Source organism: Heptranchias perlo, chromosome 33, assembly GCF_035084215.1.
Source record: "Heptranchias perlo isolate sHepPer1 chromosome 33, sHepPer1.hap1, whole genome shotgun sequence".
Lineage (NCBI taxonomy): Eukaryota > Metazoa > Chordata > Chondrichthyes > Hexanchiformes > Hexanchidae > Heptranchias > Heptranchias perlo.
In genome coordinates, this window is record NC_090357.1 from 2,257,147 (window position 1) to 2,271,494 (window position 14,348).

Genomic DNA, 14,348 nt, shown 5'->3' on the forward strand with positions numbered 1-14,348 from the left:
CCAATTCCACAAGTACGAAATACCCCATTCACCGAAATACCCCATTCACCGAAATACCCCATTCACCGAAATACCCCATTCACCGGTCTGGGTCTCTACAAGATCAATCTTAAAATGGAGGCTTTGCAACCAATCACTGCTCACAAACAAAAGCAGAAAAGCACCAATCGGAGAAGGGGCTGTCAGGGGGGGCGTACATGCCCCTTAGACCCGTCCCTCTGCAAATCAAGAGCTCACAATCAGACAGAGAACTTTGCTGGTTATTGATCAGCCAGTGTTAAAGGGGTGGTGTTGACAAAAAATACCTGGCTTGCAAGCAGAAATTCCTGCATGTAAACAAAGACCCAAGCCTAGTGCATCAAACACAGCAGCAGCAGCAGCAGCATTGTATACCTACCGTCACTTGCACAAGAACAATATCAAACGCCACTAACAACTTTCAACATTTCCCCCCTCCCTCATCTCCAGCCCCCCACCCCCCCGCCGGTTTACATGCAGCAGTGTCTTGTCTCGCAAGCTGACACTCCTGATAGTGTCAGTCCAAAAGCACTATCACAAGGCCTCGGGCAGGAGAGGTCTATGTGTGCTTGTGTTCACGTTTGACGCGAATACTACTCATGAAGGCAAAGTCACGGTGTTAACCCTTTTGAAACCAGCGTGGTAGAACTGTTCCCCGTTGTGTGCCACATGCGGTGTGAGAGAGGTGAAACAAAGCTTCAGTCCCATTGGTTAACAAAGGGTTAAGCAGCTTTACGGCCAAAGTCTGAAGGAGGGGTTTTGAGATGCTGAGGACTGGGCTCAGTTTCTGTGTCCTCACGGTCACTGTCAGTCAGTGACGGTCATTTACACATACTGTTCTTTGGGGTAAATGTACGGTGCCCGGGAGCCAGGCTGGGGGTGTCTGTGAGGGGCATCAGGACGGTGGGGTGGGTCCGGGGATCTATACGATAACTGATTATAAATAGGGTGCAGTTGCTCCAAGTAGTCGTCATGGTAACTGTGCTGGCCGCTCACGTATTCATCCTCATCTGACAGTTCTTCATAGCGATTCCCGTTGTACTGTGGAGATAAAGAAAGGCCGGTCAGACTTCAGAACCAGCACACCGACAACTATGTGTCTGCTTCGAGAAATCGAGCAACATTTCTCAACAGAAATCCATTAATACAATTGTTTCTTAGATTAGCCAGATTTCCCCCTCATCTCGTCTGAGGGTTGCTGGCTCTCGCTGAGATACAGATCCACAGGTGACAGACGCCCTCTGGTACCTCGCTCAAATGTCTAGTCTTCATGTGAGAACCTGATTCTGTCCTTGGGATTGGTTTACATTGGGCTTCACAGGAATGAGCAGCTCATCCGAACTATGCTGCTGTCTCCATGGCCTCGCCCCCTCCCTATCTCTGTAACCTGCTCCAGCCCTACAACCCTCCGAGATATCTACATTCCTCCAATTCTGGCCTCCTGCGCCTCCCCAATTTTAATCGCTTCCCCATTGGCGGCCGTGCCTTCAGCTGCCTCGGCCCTAAGCTCTGGAATTCCCTCTCTAAGCCTCTCTGCCTCACTTCCTCTCTCCCCTCCTTTAAGATGCTCCTTAAAACCTACCTCTTTGGCCAAGCTTTTGGTCACCTGTCCTAATATCTCCTTATGTGGCTCGGTGTCAAAGTTTGTTTGATAATCGTTGCTGTGAAGCGCCTTGGGATGTTTTACTATGTTAAAGGCGCTATATAAATGCAAGTTGTTGTTGCTGATTTAAGCAGTGGGTCAGAGAGAAAATTCTACTATAGCAAAAAGGAGACTGAATTTTTTTGTCTTGCTCACGGATGAAGCTGAGTTAGTGTCTGGGGTGGAGCAAGATCTGTGGGTGTAATTCTCCTTTAATTACTCCTTCAGGACAGAGACTGATTCTCATTTATTCACCTGAGACAGCCCAACTCCTGCCTGCATGCAAAGTGTGGGGAAGAAATTACAATCATTAGCCCATCATCTCAGGTCTAATACAAAGGATTAATTCCCTCTGCAAACCTCCTTAAATTCACTGAGAGCTTTTTTCTTGCCGCTCACATTTGTGAGTTGGGCACGATATTAATCTCATTGATCAATGGGCTTCCCCTCAGAAAACACTGGCAAGGTATTTCATAAAGAAATGGCTTTCACAGATCTTTCTCCTCCTGAAGGCGCTGACTCCTGCAAGGATGGGGTCCATGGGCACTGGTTCCCTGGAGTGTCATCTCTATACCCCAAATATTCCATTTCCCTAGTGTACCTCTGTAAACCACTGTTCCCCAGCATTTCTCCTCTGCATCCAGTTGTTCCCTGGCACAGCTCCTCTGTATCCAGCTGTGCCTCAGCACATCTCTTCTGTATCCCACTGTTCCCCAGCATATCACCTCTGTATCCAGCTGTGCCCCAGCACATCTCCTCTGTATCCCTGTTCCCCAGCATTTGGTCTATATCCAGCTGTTCCCCTGGCACATCTCTTTTGTATCTCACTGTGCCCCTGCATATCTCCTCTGTATCCTGCTGTGCCCCACCAGATCTCCTCTGTATCCCTGTTCCCAACATATCACCTCTGTATTCCACTGTTCCCCAGCACATCTCCTCTGTATCCCACTGTTACCCAGCATATCACCTCTGTATCCAGCTGTTTTCTAGGTGCCATCCAAGGGCACGTTCTTGCCCATTTATTGGGAGAAGCCAATGTCCAGTCACAAGGCAGCTCTGATGCACCTTCTGGTAACCAATCAAGCTTGACAGTATGACATCTGTCTGCTTTCCTGACTGGCAGGTGCATGGCACCAGGAGAAGGTTGGGGGGGGGGGAGATAGCAGAAAATAACTGGTCAATGGGGGATTGAGTGATGAAGAATGGGCACTGCTGATGTCTATGCTTCTCCAACACTGAATCCTTCTCCTTCTCATTGTCTATGATTTACTGATGTAAACAATCTTACAACACCAAGTTATAGTCCAACAATTTTATTTGAAAATCACAAGCTTTCGGAGGCTTCCTCCTTCGTCAGGTGAATGTCAGGAAAAGCTTGTGATTTTCAAATAAAATTGTTGGACTATAACTTGGTGTTGTAAGATTGATTACATTTGTCAACCCCAGTCCATCACCGGCATTTCCACATTATGATTTACTGACTGAGAGGGTGGATGAGAGAGTTGCTCCCAGACCCCAGTTGTTGATAGTGCAGGAGAGGGCTGCGGGCACCCACAAGTCCTGTACTTGGCACTGTAGTTGGCATGGCCATGGTGGGGGCCTCTCTCTGGGGTAATTGTGGTCAACCAGCCAAGTTCCACCATTCTGTGGATTAGTTCACTGCAATACCAATGTCAGCAAACCAGCCAATTAATGGCTGATCTTAAATATTACAGACCGATCAATCAAAGGCAGGGAATTAGACAATTAGTTCCAACATCTAGAATCAACAGCAAGAGTTAGGTGAACACATGGTATGATAATTGCCCAACGATCTCCTGCCTGGAGTTAGTTTTTGCAACACATTTTAACTACAGCACTATATATATTTTATGAGGCATTTGCTTCCAGGCTAATGGGTGAGAAGTCAAAGGTCATGCAACGTTCAGGTGAGGTTTGAGGATTACAAAGACTGAGTATCCCTTTAAGGGTCTTTGCAGATAGCATCTTGAAACCATTCCAAGTAAACTTTGCAGACAAGCTATTTTAACATAATCCCTGCATTCTCTGCGTTCCATTTCTGTTGGGGATCGACTTTTTCTTATTTTGAAGTAAAAACTGAAAATTTTGGATAGCTGGTCGATCCACACTGTTAGCGTCTCGGGGACGAGCTGCTCAGTTCATACAATTACATTGAATTTACAGCACAGAAACAGGCCATTCGGCCCAATTGGTCCATGCTGGTGTTTATGCTCCACACGAGCCTCCTCCCTCCCCTCTTCATCTAACCCCTATCACCATATCCTTCTATTCCTTTCTCCCTCATGTGTTTATCCAGCTTCCCCTTAAATGTATCTATGCTATTCGCCTCAACTACTCCTTGTGGGAGTGAGTTCCACATTCTCACCACTCTCTGGGTAAAGAAGTTTCTTCTGAATTCCCTATTGGGTTTATTAGTGACTATCTTATATTTATGGCCCCTTGTTTTGGTCTCCCCCACAAGTGGAAACATCTTCTCTACATCTACCCTATCAAACCCCTTCATAATTTTAAAGACCTCTATCAGGTCACCCCTCATCTTCTCAAAGAGAATAGAGCCCCAGCCTGTTCAGTCTTTCCTGATAGTTATAACCCCTCAGTTCTGGCATCATCCCTGTAAATCTTTTTGCACCTGATGAAGGGCCGTGCCTGGGATGTTTCAGAGACTGACTGACCTGCAATGAGTGTCCAACATCTCCGGTTTTCATTGATGGTTTCTCTCATTATCTCTCCCTAATTCTGGTATTGCCCTTCACCAAGAAGTCACCAACTATATCACCGGGCTGTGGCGCAGCTGCCTGGCACTGACCACAGGGGGACCTCTCTTCTCATGGTCTGGGACACCAGAGGGGCAGGTGCAGGGCAGTGCCGTCTTCTGCAAAGACATCGTGCAGCCACCAGGCTGGCACATCAGTCAGCCATGGACTCAGAGTATCGTAGTCGGTGCAGCACAGGAGGAGGCCATTGGGTCCATTGTGCCCGTGCAGGCTCTTTGATAGAGCTAGCCAATTAGTTCCATTCCCCCGCTCTTTCCCCATAGCCCTGTAAATATTTTCCCGTCAAGTATTTATCTAATTCCCTTTGAAAGTTATTATTGAATCTTCTTCCACCGCCCTTTCAGGCAGCTCATTCCAGATCATTACAACTCGCTGCGTAAAAAATGTTTCCTCATGTCGCCTCTGGCTCTTTTGCCGATTACCTTAAATCTGTGTCCTCTGGTTACTGACCCTTCTGCCACTGGAATCAGTTTCTCCTTATTTACTCTATCAAAACCGTTCATGATTTTGAACACCTCGATCAAATCTTCCCTTAACCTTCTCTGCTCTAGGAAGAACAATCCCAGCTTCTCCAGTCTCTCCACATAACTGAAGTCCTCTGTAACTGAAACTCTGGTTCAATTCCTTGCAGGCAAGTTACAATGCTGACCTGAGGGGAATGGTGCCATGGTGCCACCTCAGGCAGCACCACCTTCACCAGCTGCCATCAAACATGCCCTGTTCTGTCACTTGCCTGCATCCTGGATTCCCTTTCCCTAGTCCCCTGGTAGAGGTGCTTTCTGAGGCTTTCAGAATTTTTTTTGCCTTAGTGTGATATGCTCCTTTAATTGTCCACATCCCTTTAAATTTAACTTGCCTATAATTTTTCTGCTCCCACCACCAGTACGCTCCCTAGACTTATCCTAATCTGCCCTTGAAGCTACGCTGAAGGAGCTGACACAGGAAGATTGGGTATAAATAGCCCACATCATTTTAGAGAGTATAAAACCTGCCAATATCCACACTGGAGTAAGTCATGCTGAAAGAGTGTATCAGTCACTCACACAGTGCAAGGATGGGAAATGTCCTTAAAGGGATAAAAGAGCTTTTTTGCCCCCTCTGGAACTTGTTGAGAATGCTGCATTAGGTTAAAATAGAGTTCTGTCTGTCTGTCTATACTGAGATTGACCATCACGGTGAGAGTGAGCTGTGTGTATTTCCACAGTCGCTGATTATCGGTCTATAGGACCTGCGATCAGGGGATCAATAAGGACAGTCATTATTCCTTTCCCCAGAGATCCAACATCTTGTTTTGTCCCATGACCTACCTGAAATTCGCACAACTCACCCAACAAAGTGTGAATGGGTCTGAGTGACAATCAGCTCCTGAACTCACCCAACAAAGTGTGAATGGGGGTAATTCTGACTGTGTGACGGTGTAAAACGGCTGATCGTGAATCGGCAGCCTGTTTTACATCTCTCCCCGATTCTATTTCCAATGATAAATCGGGCTGCCGATTCGCTGTCACCTGTTTTACACCATCGCACAAAGTCAGAATCGAGCCCAACGAGTCTGAGCTACAGGCAGCTCTGAAACCCACCACCTTTTGGGAGGAACCTCTGGACCTGAACAGCTTTAGAGAAAGGAGAATTCAGTTTTTAGCAGTTTAGAATCATCATTCTGCACAGACCACTTAAACCAGGAATACAATTCTTTAGGTAATCCTGCTACACGTATTTATAGAAACACTTGGATTAATTCTGCAGCATGCCATGCTTAGGTGCAGCTGGTCAGAGCAGCAACCAGTGCAGTACGTTTAAACATCCCTTTTTTAAATCAAAAGCATTCAGGTGGTCCCCTTAAAGGTGTGAATAATTATTGGAATTTTTTTTCCATAAACGGGAACATGCACTATGAGGTCAATTAGTGATGGAGCCATTCCGCAAAGTGGACGGTGTGGTGGTGACATTACTTTGAGGGGACGAGATGGGGGAGTGCAGAAGTGTACCTGGAGGTCAAAGGTCTGAGGGAAAGTCCTACAAAGGCATGCTTTAGCGTAAGTTAGGCTGGATAGTTGCGTACTCGACAAGCTCTCCGCCAGCGTGAATGGAAGTCCGAGGGCTGGGGTGTGAAGAGGCCAGAGCGGCTGTGTCGAGCTCGGCATATTGGATGTCACAGTCCTTGCTGCCAGGAGTCTAGAGTCGAGAGTTACAGGAGGCAGAGAGAGGGTTCACGTCAAGAGAGGAAAGACAAGAGAGGAAACAAAAACAGATCGAGAGTCAGTAACGGAGAAAAATTTTTTAAAAAAAGAACTGATGCAGAAACAAAAATAAAATCTGCGAAACAGTAAAAATAATTAGTACAACCAGAGCTGGCAGAGGTCCAGGTTAGAGATAACCTTAACTAACAGGAGGTCACTCCCTCTGTTAAATCTGATAGCCAACATATTAAAACATGACAATTGGCTTATAAGTTAGAAACTACAAGGGCGCAATTCTCTGAATGCCAGTCACCCCGTGTGCCAGTTCTACATATTGTGGTCCACAGGCTGACTGCTTACGATTTTCTGTCCGTCAACTTAATGACTGGATAATCTTATGGAAAGAACTTGCATTTCTATAGCGCCTTTCACGACCTCAGGATGTCCTAAAGCAATTTACAGCCAATGAAGTACTTTTGAAGTGTAGCCACTGTTGTAATGCAAGAAACGTGGCAGCCAATTTATGCACAGCAAGATCCCACAAACAGCAATGTGATAATGACCAGATAATCTGTTTTAGTGATGTTGGTTGAGGGATAAATATTGGCCCCAGGACACCGAGGAGAACTCCCCTGCTCTTCTTCGAATAGTGTCGTGGGATCTTTTACATCCACCTGAGGAGGCAGACGGGGTTCCCGGTTTAAAGCCTCATCTGAAAGACGGCACCTCCGACAGTGCAGCACTCCCTCAGTACTGCCCTGGGAGTGTCCGCTTAGATTATGTGCTCAAGTCTCTGGAGTGGGACTTGAACCCACCACCTTCTGAGAGTGCTACCAACTGAGCCAAGGCTGGCATCTTGCACGTGATATCCTGATACATGCTGTCAGGGGCGAAGCTGCCCAGCAGGAGCTCTGTGTCAGGGATGGGAACTCGGAAAATCTACCCTCGGACTCCCAAATGTCGATGCCAAAGTTACAACGCTCGGCAATGATGTAGTTGGTGAAGGGGTAGGAAGCGTGTAACTGAGCCACATGGACCGGGAACTCCCAGCTACGACTCCTGGCTGCACTGAATTAGCTGCTCTCAGCTGGGGTTGGGGAGGGCACTACAATGAACCTCAGCAAACCCCCCCTCCACTCTGAGCAAGGTGAGGGGGGGGGGGGAAATCGGCCAGGCTCCTGTTCCTGATCACTATCCAACAACTCCTCGTGTGTGTGGACAGCAGATGAGGACAAGTTTGGGCTGTTATGGGTGAGATACCAGAGGGTGGCAGGTAATCATGGAACTTACACACCAGTAAAACTCAGCACCCGTTGAACTGTATCCCCAGAGTCAGTGCTCATGAAACCCGTACGCCAGTGAGAGTCAGTGCCCATGGAACCTGTACCCCAGCGAGAGTCAGTGCCCGTGGAACCTGCACCCCAGTGAGAGTCAGTGCCCATGGAACCTGTACCCCAGTGAGAGTCAGTGCCCGTGGAACCTGTACCCCAGTGAGAGTCAGTGCCCGTGGAACCTGTACCCCAGTGAGAGTCAGTGCCCATGGAACCTGTACCCCAGCGAGAGTCAGTGCCCGTGGAACCTGTACCCCAGTGAGAGTCAGTGCCCGTGGAACCTGTACCCCAGTGAGAGTCAGTGCCCATGGAACCTGAACCCCAGTGAGAGTCAGTGCCATGGAACCCATTCTCCAGTGAGAGTCAGCGCTCGTGGAACTTGTACCCCAGTGAGAGTCAGTGCCCGTGGAACTGTACCCCAGTGAGCGTCAGTGCACATGGAACCCATTCTCCAGTGAAAGTCAGTGCCCGTGGAACTTGTACCCCAGTGAGAGTCAGTGCCCGTGGAACTGTACCCCAGTGAGCGTCAGTGCCATGGAACCCATTCTCCAGTGAGAGTCAGTGCCCGTGGAACTGTACCCCAGTGAGAGTCAGTGCCTGTGGAACTGTACCCCAGTGAGAGTCAGTGCCTGTGGAACTGTACCCCAGTGAGAGTCAGTGCCCGTGGAACCTGTACCCCAGGGAGAGTCAGTGCCCGTGGAACCTGTACCCCAGTGAGAGTCAGTGCCCATGGAACCTGTACCCCAGTGAGAGTCAGTGCCCATGGAACCTGTACCCCAGGGAGAGTCAGTGCCCATGGAACCTGTACCCCAGTGAGAGTCAGTGCCCGTGGAACCCGTACCCCAGTGAGAGTCAGTGCCCGTGGAACTGTACCCCAGTGAGAGTCAGTGCCCATGTAACCTGTACCCCAGTGAGAGTCAGTGCCCGTGGAACCTGTACCCCAGTGAGAGTCAGTGCCCGTGGAACTGTACCCCAGTGAGAGTCAGTGTCTGTGGAACTGTACCCCAGTGAGAGTCAGTGTCTGTGGAACTGTACCCCAGTGAGAGTCAGTGCCTGTGGAACCTGTACCCCAGTGAGAGTCAGTGCCCGTGGAACTGTACCCCAGTGAGAGTCAGTGTCTGTGGAACTGTACCCCAGTGAGAGTCAGTGTCTGTGGAACTGTACTCCAGTGAGAGTCAGTGCCCGTGGAACTGTACCCCAGTGAGAGTCAGTGCCTGTGGAACTGTACCCCAGTGAGAGTCAGTGCCTGTGGAACTGTAGTGTACCCCAGTGAGAGTCAGTGCCTGTGGAACTGTACCCCAGTGAGAGTCAGTGTCTGTGGAACTGTCCCCTAGTGAGAGTCAGTGCCCGTGGAACTGTACCCCAGTGAGAGTCAGTGTCTGTGGAACTGTACCCCAGTGAGAGTCAGCGCTCGTGGAACTGTACCCCAGGGAGAGTCAGTGTCAGTGGAACTGTACCCCAGTGAGAGTCAGTGTCCATGGAACCTGTACCCCAGTGAGCATCAGTGCCCATGGAACCCATTCTCCAGTGAGAGTCAGTGCCCGTGGAACTGTACCCCAGTGAGAGTCAGTGCCCATGGAACCTGTACCCCAGTGAGAGTCAGTGCCCGTGGAACCTGTACCCCAGTGAGAGTCAGTGCCCATGGAACCTGTTCCCCAGTGAGAGTCAGCGCCCGCGGAACTTGTACCCCAGTGAGAGTCAGTGCCTGTGGAACCTGTACCCCAGTGAGAGTCAGTGCCCGTGGAACCTGTACCCCAGTGAGCGTCAGTGCACATGGAACCCATTCTCCAGTGAGAGTCAGTGCCCGTGGAACTGTACCCCAGTGAGAGTCAGTGCCCGTGGAACTGTACCCCAGTGAGAGTCAGTGCCCGTGGAACTGTACCCCAGTGAGAGTCAGTGCCCGTGGAACTGTACCCCAGTGAGAGTCAGTGCCCGTGGAACTGTACCCCAGTGAGAGTCAGTGCCTGTGGAACTGTACCCCAGGGAGAGTCAGTGTCTGTGGAACTGTACCCTAGTGAGAGTCAGTGCCCGTGGAACTGTACCCCAGTGAGAGTCAGTGTCTGTGGAACTGTACCCCAGTGAGAGTCAGCGCTCGTGGAACTGTACCCCAGGGAGAGTCAGTGTCTGTGGAACTGTACCCCAGTGAGAGTCAGTGCCCGTGGAACTGTACCCTAGTGAGAGTCAGTGCCCGTGGAACTGTACCCCAGTGAGAGTCAGTGCCTGTGGAAGTGTACCCTAGTGAGAGTCAGTGCCCGTGGAACTGTACCCCAGTGAGAGTCAGTGTCTGTGGAACTGTACCCCAGGGAGAGTCAGTGTCTGTGGAACTGTACCCTAGTGAGAGTCAGTGCCCGTGGAACTGTACCCCAGTGAGAGTCAGTGTCTGTGGAACTGTACCCCAGGGAGAGTCAGTGTCTGTGGAACTGTACCCCAGTGAGAGTCAGTGTCTGTGGAACTGTACCCCAATGAGAGTCAGTGTGTGTGGAACTGTACCCCAGTGAGAGTCAGTGTCTGTGGAACTGTACCCCAGTGAGAGTCAGCGCTCGTGGAACTGTACCCCAGGGAGAGTCAGTGTCTGTGGAACTGTACCCTAGTGAGAGTCAGTGCCCGTGGAACTGTACCCTAGTGAGAGTCAGTGCCCGTGGAACTGTACCCCAGTGAGAGTCAGTGCCTGTGGAAGTGTACCCTAGTGAGAGTCAGTGCCCGTGGAACTGTACCCCAGGGAGAGTCAGTGTCTGTGGAACTGTACCCCAGTGAGAGTCAGTGTGTGTGGAACTGTACCCCAGTGAGAGTCAGTGTGTGTGGAACTGTACCCCAGGGAGAGTCAGTGTCTGTGGAACTGTACCCCAGTGAGAGTAATCACCTATGGAAATTTACTCCATTGTAAAGGTTGTAACCATGGCGAGCTGGGGGAGGGGTTAATATAAACAGCTTCAGATAAGGAATTATTAAAGGTCTCACTAGTGGCTTAATGTGATAGTGGGCCCCACAGGCAGGGTGGCCCAGGTTCATCCCTGGTCTGTGCTGTCACCTGGCTCCGAAATTGAGGCCCAATAACTGACCTCAGTGGAAGGAGGGGCAGAATCAGCCAGTGTTTCTGCTCCTGATCATCATTTAGTGACGCCAGCTGGAAAGAGTGAGTGTGAGCTCGTCAGTGAAAGAATAGCAAGGAGAAAGAATGAGAGCGGAGAGTGACAAGATCACAAGGATCGGGGGAGGGGGGGGGGGGGGTCAGTGACACTGGGGGAGGTTTTCACTGGTTCCGCTGGGCAATATCACCCCGAAAACTTACCGACCTGTCCCCCCGGCTCCTGATCCAGCTGGAGTGCTGCCCCTCTTAGTCTGCAAATCGGGGTCCTACGATGCACATTGGGAGACAACTTGGCTCGTTCCGCCCAGTCTCACCCGAAGGTGACCAAAAAATACTCAATTATTTCTGTGCGACGCCAGGAGGAGCAGGAATTTCCCTGCAAGAATAATATGGGGGATCGGTACCCCCCCCCCCCCCACAACTGATCGCCCCCCCTCGAGATCGCCACCTCCCCCCTCTGATCGCCATCCCCCCCCCCCCCCTATGATCGCCACGTCCCCTCCCCCCCCTATGATTGCCACGCCCCCTCCCTTGGACCTATCAATTTGGTGCCCGATACTGCACCAGCCCAGGGCCGGCGAGCTCCAGCGAGACCCCAAATTCTCACCTGCAGCCCACTGGCAGCACAGGAACGAGGCACAGTAATCGGGTGACTGGCTGATAGCTAAAATCTACCCCATTGTGTTGAATATCATTTTACACTGGTTGGGAGTGACGGCCCCTTCAAGACGTTAGACTTTAATTTTGTTGTCTGATCTTTTTTTTTTAACCGGATTAATTTGAATGGGCTCAGACCGTGTCATTGTGCAGTGTGTCTCAGACCTCTGCCAGTATCCAGTGAGCACTCACTGATTCTAACATACTGACCCAGTCAGACTCCTCCTACTGTACATCCAATAACTAAAGCCAACCTGGTCCTCTCAGACACATTTCTTCAACATGTGCAACACCATCAAGGAATTGGCGTGACAGTGTTAATGGGTCTAATCAAATCATGGCATAATACTGCTCATAAGGAGGCCATTCAGCCCATCTCACCTGTGCCAGCTCTTCGAAAGAGTTATCCAATTAGTCCCACTCCTCCCGCTCTTTCCCCGTAGCCCTGCACATCTTTCCCCTTCAAGTATTTATCCAATTCCCTTTTGAAAGTTATTATTGAATCTGCTTCCACCGCCCTTTCAGGCAGTGAATTCCAGATCAGAACAACTCGCTGCGTAAAAAAAACTTCTCCTCATCTGCTCCCTGGTTCTTTTGCCTCGTCTAATTAATGGCCATGAAGAAACGTAATTTTGAATGAACTTTTGATGGTTCCCCCGGTGCGTTTCTCCTCTTTGCACAGGGTGTCGGGGACGAGCCGCACCCTCTGAGGTACGGCACGAACAAAATGCAGTTCAGAGCTGTTTCTACACTGCCTCATCCAGATGCTTACGTCCTAACACCCAAAGAGCAGCGGCCTCTGCACCGAGATGGCACCACTGTTAGGGTCTAAACCCCCCCCCCCACTCTGTCGGGGCTGGATTTACACCCAGTTCCAGCAGGGACAGGACAGGTTTCCACCAATGCTTTGATATTTGGTCTCCATCAGACACCCCCTCTTTCTGGGCCAGATGGGAATCCTGGTCACACAGGTAGAGGGACAAGAGGGTAAATCTTCATCTTTACCTGTCCCGGCAGTCTTTGGTGCCTGTAGTTATGGTGTGTGCTCCCTGTGAGGGAGCACTGTACCGGGAGCACGAGGGGTGAAAACTGACTTTCGTGCTCTGACTGCCACCAGTGCTCAGCGAAAACCTCAAAAGTCCGTTCCTCTCATAAATTCATAAATGTGGATATTTGTTTTACTCAAAATATTTCACAGCAGTTACCCCTCCCCCTCCCCTCCCCCTCCCCTCCATTAACAGCAGTTTCTAAGAGCAGTTCAACATCTGAATGAAATATTTTTTCTAAAGTTACAACTTACATATTTAACATGAGAGAAAGTGATATAAATGCTGAGACCATTTCATGACCCTTCACTCCCCACCCCCCCCCACCACCCCCCATTCCCATCGGTCTATCAGGCCAGTGGCGATCCCATTGTAATTGGTCACTTCTTAGTTAGAGAGAAAGAACTTGCATTTGCATTGTGCCTTTCACATCTCACCTTGCTGGTCCCAGGCAGTCCCAAGGTCTGGGTTCCCTGAGAGTAATCATTGCTGGCTAAACCTCTCCGCCTCTCTCTCCTCCTTTAAGACACTCCTTAAAACCTACCTCTTTGACCAAGCTTTTAGAGACCTGTCCTGATATCTCCTTATGTGGCTCAGTGTTAATTTTTGTCTGATAATCGCTCCTGTGAAGTGCCTTGGGATGTTTTACTACATTAAAGGCGCTATATAAATGCATGATGCGGAGATGCCGGTGATGGACTGGGGTGGACAAATGTAAGGAGTCTTACAACACCAGGTTATAGTCCAACAGCTTTAGTTGAAATCACAAGCTTTCAGAGCTTTCCTCCTTCGTCAGGTGAGTGTGCTCCGAAAGCTTGTGATTTCAAATAAAGCTGTTGGACTATAACCTGGTGTTGTAAGACTCCTTACATATATAAATGCAAGTTGTTGTTATCGTTGAGTCTTACTGAGACTGATATGCTGATAGGGTTAGATGAAGAGGGCGGGAGGAGGCTCAGATGGAGCATAAACATAGGGACAGGAGGGTAAGACCAATTGGCCGAATGGCCTGTTTCTGTGCTGTAAGTTCTATGAGACAAACCTTCACCCATTGAGCTATGGGGATTGTACCGGGGATGGTGGGTACAGAACTCCACCTGGTTTCACACAATGGCACTGTGCTGAGCTGGTGCCCATTGCACTTTGCCCTTGCTCCATGTGGCACATTGTGTAAACCACGCAGGCTCCATATTTTGTACCCAGTGAGTTCTAGGCACAGGCTCTCACCAGGCAGGGGAAGAAGGTGTTTCAATCACAAGAGGTGGTGAAGCAAATTGGGATTTAAAAAACATTTTTTTTTATTCGTTCATGGGATGTGGGCGTCACTGACAAGGCCGACATTTATTGCCCATCCCTAATTGCCCTAGAGAAGGTGGTGGTGAGCCGCCTTCTTGAATCGCTGCAGTCATTGTGGTGAAGGTTCTCCCACAGTGCTGTTAGGAAGGGAGTTCCAGGATTTTGACCCAGGAACGATGAAGGAACGGCGATATATTTCCAAGTCGGGATGGTGTGTGACTTGGAGGGGAATGTGCAGGTGGTGTTGTTCCCATGTGTCTGCTGCCCTTGTCCTTCTAGGTGGTAGAGGTCGTGG

The 14,348-nt window shown here is 49.7% G+C and overlaps 1 protein-coding gene across 1 annotated transcript in view; it reads right to left on the reverse strand.

Moving 5' to 3' along the window:
* Positions 1 to 519: 519 nt before the first annotated feature.
* Positions 520 to 14,348, reverse strand: part of nectin1b (nectin cell adhesion molecule 1b) — a 370,403-nt gene continuing 356,574 nt past the window's right edge. The window contains exon 9 of the mRNA XM_067970850.1: positions 520 to 1,059. Coding sequence (XP_067826951.1) covers positions 844 to 1,059 — 216 coding nt within the window. The 3' untranslated portion in view covers positions 520 to 843. The remainder of the gene's footprint in view (positions 1,060 to 14,348) is intronic.